Source organism: Heteronotia binoei, chromosome 19, assembly GCF_032191835.1.
Source record: "Heteronotia binoei isolate CCM8104 ecotype False Entrance Well chromosome 19, APGP_CSIRO_Hbin_v1, whole genome shotgun sequence".
Classification (NCBI taxonomy): domain Eukaryota; kingdom Metazoa; phylum Chordata; class Lepidosauria; order Squamata; family Gekkonidae; genus Heteronotia; species Heteronotia binoei.
This window is the reverse complement of record NC_083241.1, coordinates 19,076,893-19,097,516: the sequence shown is the minus strand read 5'-3', so window position 1 is coordinate 19,097,516 and position 20,624 is coordinate 19,076,893. Positions and strand designations below refer to the sequence as shown.

Below are 20,624 nucleotides of genomic sequence, written 5' to 3'. Positions count from 1 at the left end.
CGACGAGGAGCGACGGCGCCGAATCGGAGAACGAGACCGGACCCATTGGGTAGAGACCTGCGTAGAAGACTCTCGATATAATGGAGATACCGCAATGTCCCGAAAAGAGCCAGGCTTATATCTTGAGCGGGTCGTTTTAGGCGAAGGGTCGGACTCCAGGATGTTATCAGGTAGCTCGCTGTGAATCGAAGGAGAGCGGGACCCGATCGGGATGACTTCCACCCTAGGCGGGGAATGAGGAGTCAGTTGTGGCATCTCAGAAATGACGTCGGACGGAGCCAAGAGCTCAGGCGGGATGATGGGATTCGAAGCCATCGGAGTGGACGCCGAAGCCGAGGTAGATGGGGTCAGATCGCGGGGCTTCCTCGGAGCCGAAGCAGACGCAGCGGAAGCCGACGCAGCCAGATTGCGTGGTCTTGGCGAATCCGGATGACGCAATTTCGGATCCGACCTCGGCGAATCCGAATGCCGAGACTTCTTCGAAGCCTTATGGCCGTAGGAGTGCTTGGAAGGCCTCTTGTCGGACTTATGCTTTTTTGCAACGTGCAAAGCGGCCGAGGCAGCCGGATCTCCCGCTCGTTTTTTAGGGGGAGGCGGCAAATCCGAGACAGGCATAGGTCGAAGAGATTTCGCCAGTAAGAAGCTCTGGAGTCTAGCCACTCGATTTTTTCGCGCCTGTTTCCCGAAGCTGGCGCAATGGGGACAGGTATCAACTCTGTGGGATTCCCCCAGACAGAAGAGGCAGTAGAAATGCCCATCAGAAGTAGGGATCTTTGACCCGCACTTCCGACACTTTTTAAAAGTGATTTTCCCTTCCATACGCTCCAGACAGGGCAGGAAGGAAGGGAGGGGGGGGGGTAGAGAAAGGATAGTAAGCGCAGAAACCGGTAACTGTTTTTTTTGTGTGTGTGTGGACGAAAAGAGAAAAGAATAAGAGGATGTAAGAATTTAAAGAAGAAGAATACGATACCGACAGGAACAGACGGACTATAGAGGAGCGCAAGAAGGTAGGTGTTGTCCGGGCGGCGGAAAGGAAGAAACTGAGTGGGAATGGCGCCTCCCCCTCGCTCCAGGCATGCGCAGTCGGTGCCTGCTCCCCAGAGCGGGAGGGAAGCGCGCCAAAAAGCGCTATAGGAGAGCTATTAGAACTCCGAGGTACGGATCCGTTGCCTGCGGCAAGACCGATGTGTGGGACTGCACAGAGACCACGAAGAAGATCCCATGTTTCCCAGTCCAATAGCTGGGACTAGAATTGGCTCCACAGGAGCAACAGCAGCCAGACTCTGAATGGGAAGTTGTGTTGACCCTGAATGGTAAGTTGCATTTTTAGCGCAACGCTGCCCTTTCCTAAAGCTGCTTCTTGTTAAAGTGCCAGAGCTCCATGTCAGCTCTTTGCACGTAATGTATAGCTTTGTCCCCTGAAAAAAAGAAGTTGGCTGTGTATGGAGGCAAGATTTCATACAGAAGTTGTCCTGGCAAAATTAATGAAATCTTAAAATATTCTGTGTGCCGAGTCCTAAGGCAAATATTTTTTCCCGCAGTCACCAGGGAATAACAATAATGTTTAGCATTTAAATTTTAAACTACAAATACTAATTTTGCCAATGTAAATAAAGCCTGCTGATCTTTCAAATCTACTTCTTTCAAATCTACCATTTAGGAAGGGCTGTGTATCAATAAGAACATCTCTTTGGAATGCAGAAGACTCCACAGAAGAAGACTGCAGATTTATACCCCGCCCTTCTCTCTGAATCAGACTCAGAGCAGCTTACAATCTCCTATATCTTCTCCCCCCACAACAGACACCCTGTGAGGTAGGTGGGGCTGAGAGGGATCTCACAGCAGCTGCCCTTTCAAGGACAACTCCTGAGATAGCTATGGCTGACCCAAGGCCATTCCAGCAGGTGCAAGTGGAGGAGTGGGGAATCAAACCCAGTTCTCCCAGATAAGAGTCCACATACTTAACACTACTACACCAAACTTTTTGATTCCCAATATCTCCAGTTAAAAGGACCACATGATGGAAAAAACAAGGGGAGGGCTGCTGTCAGTCTTATACAATATGGACCTTGATGGACCAATGGTCTGAGGCAGATTCATATGCTTATGTAGTCACATTCCATTTTCAGTGTTTCGCTTTTGTGACCCTCATAATGGATCTTGTTATGATTCTGTCAACAGTCCTAAATAATTTATTATTATTCCTCAGGGAGGAAATTTCCCTAAAACTTCCTTGAAAGAGGTGACAATTGAACAAATCATTTTTGGGATCACAGTTTAACCACTGTGCTATAGACTCTGCTATCTTCATCCTACCCGACCACATACCTTGAAGAGATGCTGTCCATGCTGAAGAACAAAGTTAGAGTCCAATGGCACCTTAAAGACCAACAAAGTTTTATTCAGGGTGTAAGCTTTTGTGTGCACACATGCTTCATCAGACAAAAGGGAATGGGACTTGCTAGTCCATATATATAATTCAGATTCTGAATTAGACATTCTGAGATCTGTTTTTTTCTGCTGTTATTAAAGTTGTTACAACTTCATTGGTAAATGCTCCCATTCTCATAATCATTATTATCTCGATTAAACTTCTTAGTTTTGTTTTCCCTTATTTTCTTGTCTAGTTCCTTGATATCATTTTATAGTTTCTCCAGCTTATAGTATTAAAAGACTCAATATTTCCTAAATTACTTTTGTTTGTTTTCCATTTCAACAATTTCAGAGTCTGATACTGAAACCTTTATTAGGCATTTGTATTTCAGAGTCTATTTTAGCAGTTTCCTCTATAGATTTTTCTATTACCAACAGCATTAAATCTAAAGCACATTTCTTTAGTATAGCAATGCATTTTTTCTTGAAGTCATCAGAGTCATTAAATAAAGTGGGTGCTTTTTGTATGTGCAGCCCTCTGGGTATTCTGACTTACAATACTGATTTAGAAAAACAGCATGCAAATGAGTCCTTGTTTTCTTCTGATACAAGATAGACAATTGCTTCTAATCTGCATCATCATTAGAAACAGCATCAAATGAATCTGGTAAATTAGACATGTGTCTCTCCTTTTCAGCATTGGAAAAAGTGGAAATTTAAAGACTCTATGCCATGATGTTCCAATCAGAATAAGCCAAACAATAGGGACCCCAAGAGTGTGAAATGTGAAAATATGGAAACCGCAAGGGTAGACCATCAAAAAATGCTCAGAAATTTACCAGTAGACATCAGTCTGTTGAAACATAAGCACAGTAAATACAGAAAATGAAATAGAACTGGTGGTCACAATTCACATACAAGTAGTAAGAATGAAATATCACAATTCAAGAAACATTCTTCAAGAGTAAACATGAATTCAACATGAGACTCCTCTGTGCTCCTTCATATAATAGTCCAAAGAGAAGGCAGAGGATGTCCCAGAGAAATTTCTACAACCTTGTATACCTGGGAAGGACATATCAGCTGTAGAAATTTCTCTGGTACATCCTCTGCTTTCTCTTTGGAATTTAGGAGGTCTTTTGGACGCTATTATATGAAGGAGCACAGAGGAATCTCATGTTTACTATTGAAGAATGTTTCTTGAATTGTGATATTTTATTCTTACTACTTGTATCTGAATTGTGACCACCAATTCTATTGCATTTTTTGTATTTACTATGCTTATGTTTCAATAGACTGACGCAGGGCTGGCTCGCCCACTAGGCAAACTATGGGGTTGCACAGGGTGCCGGGAGGGGAGGGTGGATTGGGCTCCTCCCCGCTGCCCAAGACAAATGCCTACATTTGCCTCTCTTCCCCCCGCTGCTGCTGCCCTCTCCCTTACCTTCTGCCGCATCGTGCTCCACCCCACCCCCACCCCGCAGAATCAGAGGAGCACACTGTGACGAGGATCAGCTCTATCAGCTTCGAGGCGGTCGGCATCTGGGTGTTCTTTGAAGAGAGAGCTGGAGGAAGCTTCACTCCCCCCTTACTTCTGGTTCTGGAAAGGAGGGGGAGAAGCCTCCTCCATCTCTCTCTTCAAAAAATGCTCAGATGCTGGCTGCCTTGAAGCTGGTAGGGTTGATCCTTGTCATGACACGCTCCTCTGATCAATAGGGGGTGTGTGTGCAACGGAGTGCAGCACTGTGGAGGGAGGGTGGGAGGTGGCAGTGGCGGGGTGGGTGGGTGGGCAGGGAGCCTGCCCAGGGCGCCATGCACTCAAGGGCCGACACTGGACTGATGTCTACTGGTACTTGTGAATTTTTGAGAATTTTTTGATGGTCTACCCTTGCTTTTTCCATACAAGTCCATATATATAAGGTAGAGGTTGAACAGCAAACTGGTGTGCAAGCATAAAATATAACGAAATATTTTAACAGATGAAAACCAGAATAAAACTTTGTTGGTCTTTAGGGCTCCATTGGACTCTAAGTTTTCTCTGTTGCTTCAGGCCAACACAACTACCCACCTGGATTGCTGTTCATGCTATTATTCTAAATACTGCATCATCATCAACGACAACCTTTACTGGCATACCACAACATCACAAACAGACAAGAAAATAGCAGAAATCATTAACACTCATTAATTCCGTCTCTCCTCTTGGAGACCAGATACAAAAATTTGGCTACCCTTTCCATAGTCAATTAGAAAGTAGAACAAATATATTTCGCTCATCGGGCTTGGAAATCACAATAGTAAGTACAATGCAAGAGGATATGATCCAAGCTTTCTATTTCATTAGTACCACAAACACATAAACTATCAGCATATGGTTTTTTTATGAAATCTCCCAACCAGAATAACTGAAGGTAAAACATTAAAATGGGCTAGCAAAAAGGTTCTTTGATAATGTGGAGCAGTCAAACAAAGGAAATATTCTGCTATAAATCCTTGGGGAGGAATACCTACCCTCAAGGGGGAGTCAAGGGGGCTAATCAGCTCTTGGTGTTCAATGTCCAACAGTCTTTGTTTAATCAAACCAAAGGCTGATTTTTCTAGTAGGAGGAGGAATTCCCAAAACTAACCCCTATTCGAGCGATCTTTCTCTCTGTATAAAGCAACCAAACAGAAGACTGGGACCCAACAAGCATTTGTGAAATAAGAGAACTGGTGCTAGATCTGAAGTGTAATCTGAGCCCAACTTTGATTGCTATAGTCAAGCTTTCATCTCTAGGAGTCTTTGATTAGTCTCCAGAGAAGTGGTCGCACAGGGCACACGTGAGGGAAGGCTTTTTGCAAGGATTTAGATTGGACTTTTTCTATATCCTTCTTGATGACCATAATCCAAATTGGGATCCCACACATCAATTTGGCACTGATCTTATGGTTAAAGAACATATTGATTACCCTTAGTATGGTAGAAGCGGCTGCCAGTATGTTTCTGTTAAAAGATTTAATAATTTCCTTTTTATGGGCAACCCATCTGAAGCAATGATGGAAGTATACTCGCAGATATTTGAAATTTGGAACTTGCTCAATCCAGTTACATCTCACATTCCATTTATCCAGCTTCCATGCTTTCCCAAAGGTAATGATTTTAGATTTCACAAAATTTAGGGTTAGTTTGTTTAATTCACAATAGTCAAGAAAGCAGACTAAGAGAGCCTTTTCATTCCAACGTGCCAGAGAGAAGTATTACATTAGCTGTATAGAGCAGCAATGGGAGATGGATCACCACCAGTTTGGGACTATGGTTTTTAAAAAGGAATCTAAATCATTCACAAAAAAGTTAAATAATAGGGGGGCAAGAATACAGCCAGTACTGCATCGAAGTTATGAGCGGCGCTGGCCTGTGGGTGCCAGGTGCTCTCCTGGGGCGCTGCAATGCAGGGCCATGCTCCACCCCTCCAGTGCCACGCTGAGGCACAGCAGCCACCCACCTCCTCCTCCTCCCCCTTCCCTCCCTTTTCCATTTACCTCCCGCCCCCCCCCCCCCCGCCGCTGCCAGCCCCCTCCGGTCTGCCCCGCCCCCTCCAGCCCGCCGACACTCCCCCCGCCCCGCCACTCTGCTCGTTCACTCGCTGCCCCTCCCCCCCACTTGGCGCGACCGAAACTAAGGCCTGCCAGCTCTTGGCAGCTCGTGCCTGCGCATTTTGTTCAGAGTCTCTTAACAAATTGCGCAGGCGCGGACTGCGAGGAGTCGGCAGGCCTTAGTTTTAGTCACGCCAAGCGGGGGCAAGGGGCGGCGAGCAAGCAGAATGGCGGGGGAGGGCGTCAGTGGGCTGGAGGGGGCTAGCGGGAAGCCAGAGGGGGTGGGGGCAGGCCAGAGGGTGCTAGCGGCAGCCGCGGCAGCACAGGGAGGGTAGAGGGAAGAAAGCCAAACTAGGCAGATGCCTGGCTGGGGCACCGGAGGGGGGGAGAGCCCAATTTGCTGCCCCCCACCTCCCGGCGCCCTAAGCAACTGCCTAGTTTGCCTAGTGGGTGAGCTAGTCTTGGTTAAGAGAAATAAACAATTCCATGTATTTATTTATTTAGTGAATTGTCCCAACCAAAAGGCTTGGGGGAAGATAACAATGTGTTGAATATAACCACCTCTTCATCCAGCCCCCCTAATTACAAAGATTCACAGATTTATGCCCTTTTAAAAGCCATTGAAAAGAAGGGGCTTAGGTGCTGCTGTGCATGGCACTATAAAATCCCATATTCTCAAACCTACCTAGCTACTAAAAGCCAGTTTAGAATGAAAATGTCTCCCATTGGTTTTAGAAGAAATACGCAGGCCTGGAGCAGCCAGAAAGGGCAGGTTAACATAGGGATGGGGTAACTTTTCAGAAGGTGTTCCTGGGAGATCCTAAATGATCCATTTCACAGTTACTGATAAACAAAAGGGCTGGGAAAGCCAAAACTAATATAATTTTCTTGATCTGAACTGTTTTTGTGCTTCCTATGCTCCTTGAAATGAACCCATTGTGTGTTTCTGTTCTGAAGATTTTTTTGTTTATTGTACACTTTAGTTGCCTTTGGTATTCAAGTGATCCCCATTTACCCTTTTGTTCCTGGCACTTTTAGACTCATGCTGTTTGATCTGCAGCCCTGTCCTGAATTATCAGCAAAACATGTTCAGCTTGAGATACTGCTGAGTTAAAAAGGAACGCTCTCACGCCTCCCTTGGGGTGGCCAGATTAAAGGGCTGAGAGTGGGCCCTCTGATGCACACTGCTCCAAGCCCCTATGGATCTCTGCACTTGCAGCAACTACCCACCCCCCCATGCACAGAATGACAAAGGAAGGTCCAAAGAGCCAGTTTGGTGTAGTGGTTAAGTGCATGGACCCTTATCTGGGAGAACGGTTTGATTACCCTCTCCTCCACTTGCAGCTGCTGGAATGGCCTTTGGTCAGCCATAGCTCTGGCAGAGGTTGTCCTTGAAAGGGCAGCTGCTGTGAGAGCCCTCTCCAGCCCCACCTACCTCACAGGGTGTTCATTGTGGGTGAGTAAAGTAAAGGAGACTGTAAGTTGCTCTGAGACTCTGAGATTCAGAGTGTAGGGTGGGATATAAATCCAATATCTTCTTCTTCGGGTGTCTGGTGAACTTGCCTTGTGCAAAAGGGCTCTATTTGGGTTATTTACTTATTTAAAATATTTCTATACCATCTCTTCACAGTCCTGCTCAAGACTGCTTATCACTGGATAACATTTTAAAACAAGTCAATAATGAAAAAAACAACAACCACTGAACATAAACAGCATAAAAACTACCCATAAAACACAAGCAGATCATTTAAGAAGCTAGTAAAACTCCTAATTAAAAGCCTGGATAAAAATATGTGTTTTGGCCTGGCACCTAAAATAAAGTAAAGTAGGTGCCAGGTGAGCCTCAAGGGAGATGGCATTCCAGAGGTGAGGAGCCTCCACAGAAAATGCTCTGTCTTTAGTTGCCACCTGCCTCACATCTGAAGGCAGGGACATAGAGAGCAGGGCTTGAGAAGCAGATCTTAACTCCATGACATAAGATAAGCCATGTTGGATCAGGCCAACGCCCATCCAGTCCAACACTCTGTGTCACACAGTGGCCAAAAAACCCAAGTACTATCAAGAGGTCCACCAGTGGAATTAGAAGCCCTTCCCCTTCCAAGCACAAGAATACAGAGCATCACTGCCCCAGACAGAGAGTTCCAACAATAAGTTGTGGCTAATAGCCACTGATGGACCTCTGTACCATATGCTTATCCATTCCCCTCTTGAAGCGGCCTATGCTTGTAGCGCATAACCCAACTGCTCAGCCATTTCATTGAATGCTCACGAGTTCTTGTATTGTGAGAAAGGGAGAAAAATACTTCTTTCTCTATCTTCTCTATCCCGTGCATAATCTTGTAAACCTCTATCATGTCACCTCGCAGTCGACGTTTCTCCAAGCTAAAAAGCCCCAAGCGTTTTAACCTTTCTTCACAGGGAAAGTGTTCCAACCCTTTAATCATTTCAGTTGCCCTTTTCTGCACTTTTCCAATGCTATATCTTTTTTGAGGTGCGGTAACCAGAATTGCACACAGTATTCCAAATGAGACCGCACCATCGATTTATACAGGGGCATTATGATACTGGCTGATTTGTTTTCAGTTCCCTTCCTAATAATTCCCAGCATGGCATTGGCCTTTTTTATTGCAATCGCACGCTGTCTTGACATTTTCAGTGAGTTATCTACCACGACCCCAAGATCTCTCTCTTGGTCAGTCTCTGCCAGTTCACACCCCATCAGCTTGTATTTTAGCTAGGATTTTTGGCCCCAATGTGCATTACTTTGCCCTTGGCCACATTGACACTCACTCACCCAGCCACCCTGGAGCTCCAGTTTGAGTCAGACCAAAATGGTTTTCTAACTGCCCATCTCTGCTTCTCTGCCTACTGTACAAATGTCCTTATCCACTTGATCAGCTGCGTGATCAAGCTTTTGCTTCCAAGCCCCAACATTCCCATTCAGTAAGAAGTTTAGGTGACATTTCACATCATGGACTCTGATGCACTTTGGCAAAGATGGCAGGTTGCCTACCTACCAAACCCTGCAGTTCTGTTGGCTAGGCTGGAATATGCATTTCCACTTGGAGAAGAGGTGGCAGGACTGGAGAGAGGACTGTAGGATGCCGGGTCAGCAGGGTAAGTATGGCTGGTTCCAATCCCAAAGGGCGAAGACTGAGCCTTGCTAGACTGTGAAGGAAGTTGCTGAATGGGAAACAAACAAGCCCAAAAAAAAGAAATGCATTTTCTCCCTGCATTCTTGACCTAGGAACAGAGTGGCTCATTCAGCCTCCAATTTAGCAACAAAAAGTTGCAGAAACAACAATTTTTGCAAAAATCATTAGCTGTCTCATTCCTACCTTCATTCAACTCTGACAGGCTGGATTCATTTACAAGTAAATCTCAATAAAGCAAACATATTAGAAAAAAAAAGCATGCACAGTTGTTTCTGGGCACAGCTGGCTTTTCCCTGTCCTGTCATCCCAAATGAGTTGATTGGTCACAGTTGATTGGTCACAGAGGGGTCTTTGCTGTTCATACCTGAATAGCCTTGTTGGAGAAAGTGAAAGCTGGGCTCACTGTATGGCCAGAGTGAGGAAGTGGATACTATCCTCCTTGAGCAGCTTGACAATATATCCAAGCTATATGACCTTGAACTTCAAATTCCCTGATGTGTCCTGGGAGACAAACTCTGCTAAGCATCCAGAGTCACACAACTCCCTGACCTGCCAGGCTTACAATTTCCTTTTTCAAATGGTAGAGGAAGCTACAAAGGGCTCAACCATACTTGGCTTAATACTGACTAACAGACAAGAGTTGGTAGATGGGGTGAAGGTGGTGGGGATCTTGGGGAGAAGTAGAAGTTCATAGCCAGACATGTATGATAGTTAGCTGGACACGGAACTGGTTGGAGAATTGCACCCAAAGAGTAGTTGCAATAGCATTTCATCAGCCTGAAAGGAGATGTCCAGTGGGGTGCCACAGGGCTCAGTTTCTGGGCCTGGTACTTTTCAGTATTTTTTATAAATGGCCTGTATGTGGGGGTGGAGCGACTATTGGGCACCACAATTTAAGAAGGATATAGACAAGCTGGAACGGGTCCAGAGGAGGGCGATAAAGATGGTGAGGGGTCTAGAGACCAAGTCCTATGAGGAAAGGCTGAAGGAGCTGGGCATGTTTAGCATGGAGAGGAGGAGGCTGAGAGGTGATATGATCACCATCTTCAAGTACCTGAAGGGCTGTCCTATAGAGGATGGTGTGGAATTGTTTTCTGTGGCCCCGGAAGGTAGGACCAGAACCAATGGGTTGAAATTAAATCAAGAGTTTCCGGCTCAACATTAGGAAGAACTTCTTGACCGTCAGAGCGATTCCTCAGTGGAACAGGCTTTCGCAGGAAGTGGTGGGCTCTCCTTCCTTGGAAGTTTTTAAACAGAGGCTAGATGGCCATCTGACAACAATGAAGATCCTGTGAATTTAGGGGGAGGTGTTTGTGAGTTTCCTGCATTGTGCAGGGGGTTGCACTAGATGACCCTAGAGGTCCCTTCCAACTCTATGATTCTATGATTAGTTAAATGGCAGATGACACCAAATTGGGAGGAGTAGAAAACAGCCTGGAAGTGGTGAGCTCCCTCCCCCTCAGTGGCAGTCTTCAAGCAGTGTCAGCTTGTCATGGGTGCTTTTGGCTGATCCTTCATTGAGTGAGAGGTTGGACTAGATGGCCTTTATGTCTCTTGCTAACTCCGATTCCATGATAGCTGAAATGTATGAGAAAAGAGCGAGGAAGATGGTTTGCTAGCACCAGCACAGCTCTCTAAACAAATGCACAATTTCCTGGCCTGGTAAGCGACCTATGCAGGGCGGGTGGTGGGTTCTGAATTGTTTTTGGCATAGTTTCAGGTGAATTGGGGGAAAGCCAGCTATGGAAGGCATCCTTCGCATCTCTGACAAGCACCTCTCCTTTTTAACTCCCAGAGCAATTTTGCAATTCTCTTCTAAACACTTGTGAAAGGGTTATTTGGTAAAATGAAAGATAAATTCTTATGTGAACATTCCAATTTGGGAGGGTGGGGCAATGGCTTGTTTGGTAATAGGGACTTACTATGACTTGCTAACGTGCATCTATGTCAGGCAAGTTGTGCAAACAGCCTCAATTTTTAACCAAAGCATCTCATTTCTTAATACAAAGGAGTTGATGAGCCTGCAACTGGGATGCGTCAAAAGGATCTTATGCCAAAATAAGGTTTATTCATTTCCTTCCAAAGATCAGCAGGTGAGCCCCTTGAACAAACCTCCATACCTGTCCTGGGAATGGAGGACGACTTCCTGTCCAGGCCACTTGACTCTGATTTAGCTGGCGAGAGATCTGCGTCAGATTCTGGCCTGTTGAAGAGGAGGACTGAATGTCATTGACGCCAGGCACGTGGACTACAGAGGAACTGAAAAGGAGAAGAATGTGAAGGGGGTTCAGTGATACTTGCATATTTCAAGGTTTGCAAATGCATTTCTTCACCTAATGCATAAATTAAGCTTGTGTAACTCACTGCTACAAGGTGAAGCGATGATCACTAATTTAGATAGCTTCGAAAAGGAGACTCGATAAATTCATGAAGAAGGATAGCTCTACTCATGGCAAAATAGATTTCTAATTCCTTGCCCATCACTGCTGCAAATGGTTCCTTGATTTAAAAAAAAATAAAATGCTTAACATGTTATCTAGGTCTAATAGGGCTGTCAAATCCAGCTGGGGAAATTTCTGGAGAATTGGGGTTGGTTACTACGGAGGACAGAGTCTGGAGAGAAGAGGGAACAGCAGGGATGTGATGTCATAGAGTCCACCCTCCAAAAGTGCCATTTCCCCCAGGATAATTGATCTCCGTAGCCTGGAGATCAGCTGTAATTCCATGAGAACTTTTAGCCTGACCTGGAGGTTGGCAACCCTAAGATCTACTGAGAATAGTCATTCTGCATCAGAAGGGGTCAGGTATTTATAATGAAATTCTCAGCACCTCAGTGTGTTAGCAGCCAGACCCCTTCTGCGAAAGGGCAGTCTGAAACCAGACACCATTCTTTAATATCACCCCCAAAATCATGTGTGTACTGTACAGCCTGGCCTGGAAGTGGAACCAAGATGGAGCTGGAGGAAACAAAATGGATGCTGGCTGGAAACAAGCCCGGGAAACTATTTTGGGTAGGTGATTCATGGCAGCTGTCTTGCTAATGGATCTCTCTCCACTCTAAAGAAGATACTCATTCTCAACAATGGGTTTCCTGAGAACCCTTCCTGGCACTTGGTTTTGCTTTCCCTTACTCACTCACCTTAATTAATGGGCTATTCATAAAGTTCAATAGCCCCTCCTATCCTGTATTCAAGGATCATACTTTCAGTTTACGCCAAACTAGTTCATCATATACCCTTAGTCACACTCATACAAACTGTCATGAGTTTCTTCAGGTCTATCTATTCCTGATATTATCTAATCATGGTATTGTGTTGGGAGCAGGGTCAATTTTTCATATAACAGGACATGCTTTGCCCAGTGCATTGTATACATGTTCTCTTTACATCAAACATCAAACCTGGCCTAGGTTGCTTGTGGGCTTCCTCCTTCTCTCTGGGAAACACAGGCAGTTTATCCATGGACCTTGACCTCCAGGACCTGGTAAATATCGCCCTTCCCTAATAATTTTTGCTGCTACTTCCTCCCCCCCCCCCGAGTTAGTGTGTGTGTTTCCCCATGTGCTCTGTATGTATGACAACTCTTTATTCTTAACACCTTTTCTGTAGTACCTTTTGTTGGTCTGGTTTATTTGAGAGAGTTCTCAGGGAACAATCCCTGTAGACATTCATGGAGATCCCCTAAGTTACCTCCTATTACTATTAATTTGGAGGTCCCCCCCCCCCAATTTGGTGTAACAAACGAAACCTACTATAGCCACAGTTCCACAGTTCCACATCTCCACTGCCATTTTTCTTGTCGAGCCACAGTTCCACATCTCCACTGCCATTTTTCTTGTCAAGCGGCATTTTGGCTCAACTACAAGAAGCGCTTTCTGTAGTTAACAGTTAAAGAATGTGGGCCCTTTTATTAAGGGCCAAGAACAGAGACAGGTAAGGTACTCTAATGGTGGTAGAGTGCCCCCAACGGACCCCCCTAGACAAAAATTCTCTTTGTCTTCCCGTGCCTCCCAGATGAGGAAAAAAATCATATAACTTTCCCAGCTCCATGGGATAACCTGAATAACCTGAAATTTTGTCCCCCTAGTACCTCCCTCTTGGTGGGACCAAGGAAAGACAATGGTGGAACCTAGTGGAGCCAGGGCAAGACCCCAGAAAGACTCTTGCAGGTCATGGGTGCAGCCTGCCAATGCCTAGCACTGAATGGATTTTAAAAACCAAACACTTGTTACCTTACAAAACCTTATAAACCCGACAACTATTCCAGGGGAAAGTGGTTTTTGGACAGGAGCCACAGTGATTCCTTCCAAGAGGATGACTCAGTTATGTTGCAACCCTAGTGACAGTGTCTTCTTTTTATTCATTTTGTCACAAGGCATGGTACCTGAAAGATTTCCCAGAATGTCCTGGCTGGAAAGGGCTCCCTTGGGAATAGATCTGCTGGTTTCCTGCTGTGGATGGTGAAGGCATCATCTTTTTATCTGCTGCAAAAACAGTGGAAAGAAGACATGTTTCAGAGTGGGGATGGATGGAACAAACAAACTCACAAGATATGCAAACTGCTTGTCATTGGAAAATTGTCTGTAGTCCCTTATGGCATAGTACTTTGCAGGACACCATTTAAAACAACAGAAAACTTAACAGGCTTTCTGCAGGCTCAGTGAAGCTCTTATGTCAACTGGACCAGAACGGGATTGCTACCAAATCCTTTATGGCAGCATAACTTAAATTCCAAAGGCATAATAAGGTCTGTGTATATTAGCAGTCTAACCCTAACAGTTTTTACTCAGTAATAATTGCAACACAGTTCAGAGAGAATTACTCAGAAGTGTACATAAGATTACAGCCTTAAACTGCTGTTCTGTACTCACTGAAATGAGTAGGAGCCCAAACTGTCTAACTCCAGTCTAAGAACATACTCTTAAACATGTGCATCTTTTTCATAAACTGTAACAAAATTCTGGATTATCAATTTTTTAAAAACAGCTATACAGACAAAACTGCAATTTCACATAAAATATTGAAAAACAAAGACAGTTTTCTCAAAAATTCATAAGAGAATACAGCTATTAATCTTAAACATCAAACATGCTGTCTATTTGTAACTAACTAGAAAAATCCTGGCAAGGCAAAATTTGCTAGATCCAGTGTGATATCTTTGTTCCTATTTGTCAGTATTCCAATTTGTGCACAATAAGCCAATACAAACACCACTCCAGAAACTGGGAAAGAAACATTTGCCTTGGATCCTCTAAAGCTGGGCAGAGAAACATCTAATGGCAGATGCAATCCAACTGCTACTGACACAAACACAAAAATGCAAATTGGAAACCACTTTTTATACTGTCTACACATGCTGGTATGCATCCTGGCATCCATAGAATTCAAGGCATGGGGCTTCCGCCCTCCTTCCCCTCCTTCTGCAGACTGTTGAGCCCCTTGAGATTGTTACTGGCGGTCAATGGAACCTCAGGAGTAAGAACCGGGGCAAACTGGGATCTCCATCCCAATGGACATGCCATTTCATCAGAGGAACAGCATACCTGGATACATGCCAACTTTTGAAGGCACTACCTGATATTTCAGTGCTGTTGTTTGAGATATCCAGATTGATGAAAAGCTAGCACACTGTACTGTGTTGTAGTTGGTCTTAATAAAAAGGTATTATGTGGCTTTGGTTTTTGGCTTGGCTATTGTTTCCTTGCCTGGTTAGTCATTGTGCTTTTTGCTCTTGGTCTTACTGTTACAGCGCTTCAACTTTTCTAATCTGACCTCTTTTCTGATCTGATTTATAATACAGTGATTATTATGCCAGGTTGCTGCCTGGATTGTTTTATAGGATTTTAATGATATTTAAGCATTTTTATTGGTATATAACATTTTTATTAACCTTGGTGTTTTGAAGGGTGAGAGTGCGATTAAGTAAAGGTCGTTCCTTGGAAAGTGCTCTTAGTATTACAGCCATGATGTCTTTATTTTAAATTTTCCCAAAGAACACTACCCTCGGAATAAGCCCCACTGAATAAATGGAGCTTACTTCTGAATAGATCTGTTTATGATTGCTCCCTATATTCATTTTAATTTAATTTTAATCATAATTTAATTTAATTGTTAAACCCCCCCCCCCCCCCCCCGAGTTGGCCATTTCCCCCAACTTGCTACTGGTTTTATTTGCTGCGTTTTCTATTGTCATTTACTAAAATTCAGCATTGCCTTTTAAAAGGAAATCTTACTGCTCTAACTATTTTACTCCTTCATTTTGTATGGAGGGACTGATGGTTTCTGTTCTTCTTTTAAATAATTACTGTGTAGTTCTGCATTTGTTTCTTCTGTACACACTGCCAGGAGATGGCATAAAAACAGATTATGCAGAGACATGACAATTAAAACAGCTGATTGGCTACTGTGATTATCTTTCCCTGTGATGATTTGTTCTATTGTTCTTCATCCCCCCACTTTTGTTTTTACTTTTGTTAAATGGGTTCTTTTCTCTTTTCTTTTTAAAAATGGTATGTAACATTATTGCCTTAGATGCTTTAAAACAAATGAGCACTAGCAAAGCTTTCATAATAAATCTAACATTTGGTACTTGGCTCATGAGTTTCCAGAGAGGGAAGGAGGAGGAAAAACTCTTCCTTCTTTTTGAATTTGGATGCTCTGTAAGTGTCAAACTTCTGACCTCCGCAATGGTTCCTGCCAGATACAGAGCTATGGGCCTCATACAGAAGCCCCATGCTGCAGCAAGAAGGGATCTTATTTGTACTTTGATACGTGCCTGACGGCTGCAGAGCAAAATGTCCCCACCAAGATCAGCCCCCTCTGTGAGATCTCCAACTGTTTGCACAAACCGTACCAGAGAAGCCAATCCAAAATCAACATAGTGCAAACACATGCAAGCAACGTGCAGGTTTGCCTGTATTGGGGGGGGGGGGGCAGAGGGGTGCTTTAGATCAGACATGCGTGTGAGAAAGACTCACATATTGATGCGAGAGAAGAGCCCTATTCCCAAATTTTTGATAGCACTCTACTGGGAGAAAGTCCCAAGAAAGAACTAAGAAATGCACATTTCTCCTTGCTCTTTCACTTCCTACTGGGCTTGATTTTATCATCCACCCAATTCCCTCTTAACCACACACATTTATTAGTAATCCCATTTTTGGTCACGCCCCAGCACTTGAGCCTCAACAATCCTTTTGGAAACTTTATTAGGAAACCTCCTGGTGAACTAGAGCCCCTGGAGATGAGCTAAATTTGGGACATAGAAAACCAAAGGCATTATGATTCTCAGGAAAAAAAATTGAAAATAGGACACTGGTACACCCCACCCCCACACAAGGGAAATTGAAAATGCATCCCTAAATTGCTAAATACTTCCAGACCACCCAGAAGCTGAACTCTGGCATCTAGACATAGTCCATTTAACTCTCAGTTGCAATCCAGTATGGAATTACTCCAGTCTAAGCCCATGATTTTCAGTGGACTCAGAATGGAGTAACTCTACTAAGGAACTGTGCTTCTTAATCACTGGAAAGGTCAGACATTCATAAGCTTGGTGCTTGGGGGGGGCAGCAGTGGGAGCGCATCTAGTGTCCTGGCCCCACTGGTGGACCTCCTGATGGCGCCTGGTTTTTTGGCCACGGTGTGACACAGAATGTTGGACTGGATGGGCCATTGGTCCGATCCAACATGGCTTCTCTTATGTTCTTAGATTCCAGCTAAAATTGGCAATGGGCAGATGAGAAATTTTTCCCTTGCCTAAGTGGTAAAAGGACTTCCATAGTCACACAGAAAGCTGCTACTTCGAGACAAAAGTCACCGTTACCAGAAAAGTCTCATAATGAAGGACTTTTCTTGGGTCTGTCAATCGATCAAAACCTAGTGCATAAAGTACATCTCACAGAGGAAGCTGCACATGGAGAGAACCTAGATGGTGCTTCCAAGCAGAACTCGTATGGAGCTTCCACATGTTCAAAGTGCTTCACAGACATTTAACTTTACAGAAAGCCCTGCTGAAGTCCTCACATTGCAGACAGAGGGGAAGGCTGAGCGACTTGCCCAAGGTGACCTCGTATATTCTAGAAGAGGCAAGATAGGGAATTCCTGACTCAGAAGCCAAGTTTTCAGGCTGCTTTGCAAAACCATCTCAGACTTTCTGTCAAGTCCCAAGATTCCCAATAATGAAGTCCTTTGTTTCATTCAAATAAACTTGTTTATTCAGGAATTCAAAGGTGCTCCATGAAACAGAGTTAGCGGAATGACTAAGATACAAAAGGTTACTATATAGGTATCATAAACCATTACTAAAGGTGCTACATTTGAATCCTAAGTTCAGAGGTTAAGGCAATAGCTATTTTTCTACTACAAAAGCATTCTCACACTAGGCTGTGAAAAGATAAGTGAGCCTGTGAATTTGGGGGAGTACATCCGTGAGGCACAGCAGTCCCTTTCAGTATTATAAACATTCTACTGCCAGATGGTAATGCCTACGAGCCTCCTAGGTTGTAAATGATGGAGAATGGTCAGGCTATCTGGCCTGCTATGGCTAGGCCAAAATAACGGGGCTTGACATGCTGCCCCCCCCTTAGGCTGGCCCCCCGGGGCTTATGCGGATATCGCTTATAAAATTGCTTAATAACGGAGCTTTTACGTCCATTTCAGCCACCCAGTCATTGTGTGACGGTGGGAAATGTTTCCATCTGATCCAAGAAATGCAAAATCCCCCCTTTCAGTTTAGCATCTAAAACCTCCCCCACTTTGCGATGCTTCTGGTTCCCAATAGGGATTGGGTCCGGGGCTGGAGGTTGGGGGTGCCAATGCGTTGCACCAGGGTCCTTCCCAAGTAAACTGGAATGGAAGACAGGGTGAATTTTACCAATCTTAGGTAAATCCAATTCTACAGTCACTTTATTTACAATCCATTTTATATTAAAAGGACCCAAATATTTGTATGCCAGTTTCTTAGATAGTTGTGGGAGTGGCAAGTTCTTTGTAGACAGAAACACTGTATCCCCCACTTTAAAGTCCCATTTTGGGGAATGATTTTTGTCATAATGTTTTTTGTATGACTCCTTGGCTGCTTCCATGTTGTCTTGTATGTTAACCCAAGCTTTCCCTAATTTAGTCCACCATAGTTCGAAGGAGGAGGGAGCTTTCGCCGGCTCTCCTCCCGGTAGTAAAGTTTCCCTTCATACCTGTTAACTATTAAGAACCAGGTGTAGTTTTTGTAGAACTGTGCACACTGTTATTGTATCCATACTCCACGAATGGGAGTAATTCCGCCCAGTTAGAGGAAAATAATAGAATGGGAAGGACAAGAGATCTATTCAAGAAAATTAGAGAAATCAAGGGAATGTTTCGTGCAAAGATGGCCATGATAAAGGACAAAAATGGTAGGGACCTAACAGAAGCAGAAGAGATCAGGAAGAGGTGACAAGAATACACAGAAGAATTATACAAGAAGGATCTTAATGTCCCGGACAACCATGACAGTGAAATCGATGACCTTGAGCCAGATATCCTCGAGTGTGAAGTCAAATGGGCTTTAGAAAGCATTACTAACAACAAAGCGAGTGGAGATGACGGTATCCCAGTTGAGCTATTCAAAGTCCTAAAAGATGATGTTGTTAAAGTGATGCACACATTATGTCAACAAATTTGGAAAACACAAAAGTGGCCACAGGATTGGAAAAGATCAGTTTATATTCCAATCCCAAAGAAAGGTAATGCCAAGGAATGTTCAAACTATCGCACCATTGCATTCATTTCACATGCCAGCAAGGTCATGTTAAAGATCTACAAGCTAGGCTTCAGCAGTATGTAGATCGGGAACTACCAGAAGTTCAAGCTGGGTTTTGGAGAGGTAGAGGAACTAGAGATCAAATTGCCAACATTCGATGGATTATGGAGAAAGCAGGGGAGTATTATAAAAATGTCTATTTCTGCTTCATTGACTATGCTAAAGCCTTTGATTGTGTGAATCACAACAAACTGTGGCAAGTCCTTAAAGAGATGGGAGTACCAGACCACCTCACATGTCAAGAAGCAACGGTCAGAACGGAACAACTGATTGGTTTAGAATAGGAAAAGGAGTTCGACAAGGATGTATATTGTCACCCTACTTTTTTAATTTATATGCAGAGTACATCATGCGGAATGCTGGCCTGGATGAAGCACAAACCGGAATTAAGATTGCCGGGAAAAACATCAACAACCTCAGATATGCAGATGACACTACTCTAATGGCAGAAAGTGAGGAGGACCTAAAGAACCTCTTGTTGAGGGTGAAAGAGAACGGATCAAAAGTAGGCTTGAAACTCACCATAAAAAAAAAATAAGATCATGGCATCTGGCCCCATCACACCTTGGCAAATAGAAGTAGAAGACATGGAAGTAGTGACAGACTTCATATTTCTGAGATCCAAGATCACTGTAGATGGTGACTGTAGTCATGAAATTAAAAGATGTTTGCTCCTTAGGAGGACAGCTATTTTTTTTTCACAAACAGTTTTTGTTTATTTATATACAATGCTTGTATACAGAAAATAACAGTTACAGTAGAGACATAATAAAGCATTAATTTTCATTACACATACATACCTTTATATAAAATAAAATTTTACAAAAATAAAACAATCGTGAAAGAATAATACTCTTATGAATTACCCGTTGGTTAAGTGAAGAGGAAAGGGTGATGTCAACATCTATCTTATCCAGAATTGGATATCACTTTGCATAAAAATTATTAGCTGCCTTTATCGGGTCTATATTGTCAATATCAGCTGTGATTTTCTCCATTGTGATGAAATCCCAAATTTTAAGGATCCAATTATCAATGAACAAATTAAGGTTAGATTTCCAATTCTGGGCTATTATATTCTTGGCTGCTGTTATAAGTGAAATAATAAGAGATAGTTTAGACCTTGAAGCCTTAACAGATTGCTAATCATTTAGAATGATGATGTCCACTTGTCTTGGAATAGTAATACCAGATATGTTTTCCACTTAGGTAATAATTTTTTGCCAAAAAGAGTTAACAATCAGGCAATCCCACCAACAGTGTAATGATGAAGCTTTCTTGCCACAGTTTCGCCAACAAAGTGGGGAGTTACTAGGGTCAATGCTAGCGAAGTGGGAGGGAGTGCGATACCATCTCGACATAGTTTTATAATTTTGTTGAAAAATAGCTATTGATTTGGTCCTACAAACTTCTGATTCCCATATGGCTTCCCATTGTGTGTTAGTAAGTGTGACTTTACATTCTTGGTGCCATTTTTCACAGTAGGATGGTAAAGAGTTACAGACCTGCTGTAATAGGATATGGTAGATTTTGAAAATGAGACCCTAGGAATTTAAAGAAGAATGAGAAATCAAATATTCAAAATCCGTTTTAGGCCTTGTAGTAGACATTCTTTAAAAAGAGCTATTAAGGAAATGGCAGATTTGTAGCTATTCAAACCATGGGATCTTAATAGATGCGGAGTCCTCCAACTGAGCTTTGGTCTTAATTTTGTTGTTATTAAAAAGT

At 43.5% G+C, this 20,624-nt stretch overlaps 1 protein-coding gene across 3 annotated transcripts in view; it reads right to left on the bottom strand.

Moving 5' to 3' along the window:
* ARNT2 (aryl hydrocarbon receptor nuclear translocator 2) overlaps positions 1–20,624 on the bottom strand; it is a 151,574-nt gene that overhangs the window by 7,060 nt on the left and 123,890 nt on the right. For 2 of the 3 annotated variants that reach the window (XM_060260270.1, XM_060260271.1), the window contains 3 exons: positions 13,485–13,584; positions 11,222–11,360; positions 8,964–9,129 (listed from right to left, as the gene is read on the bottom strand). In XM_060260270.1, coding sequence (XP_060116253.1) covers positions 8,964–9,129; positions 11,222–11,360; positions 13,485–13,584 — 405 coding nt within the window. The remainder of the gene's footprint in view (positions 1–8,963; positions 9,130–11,221; positions 11,361–13,484; positions 13,585–20,624) is intronic. The other variant, XM_060260272.1, reaches the window with a different exon arrangement.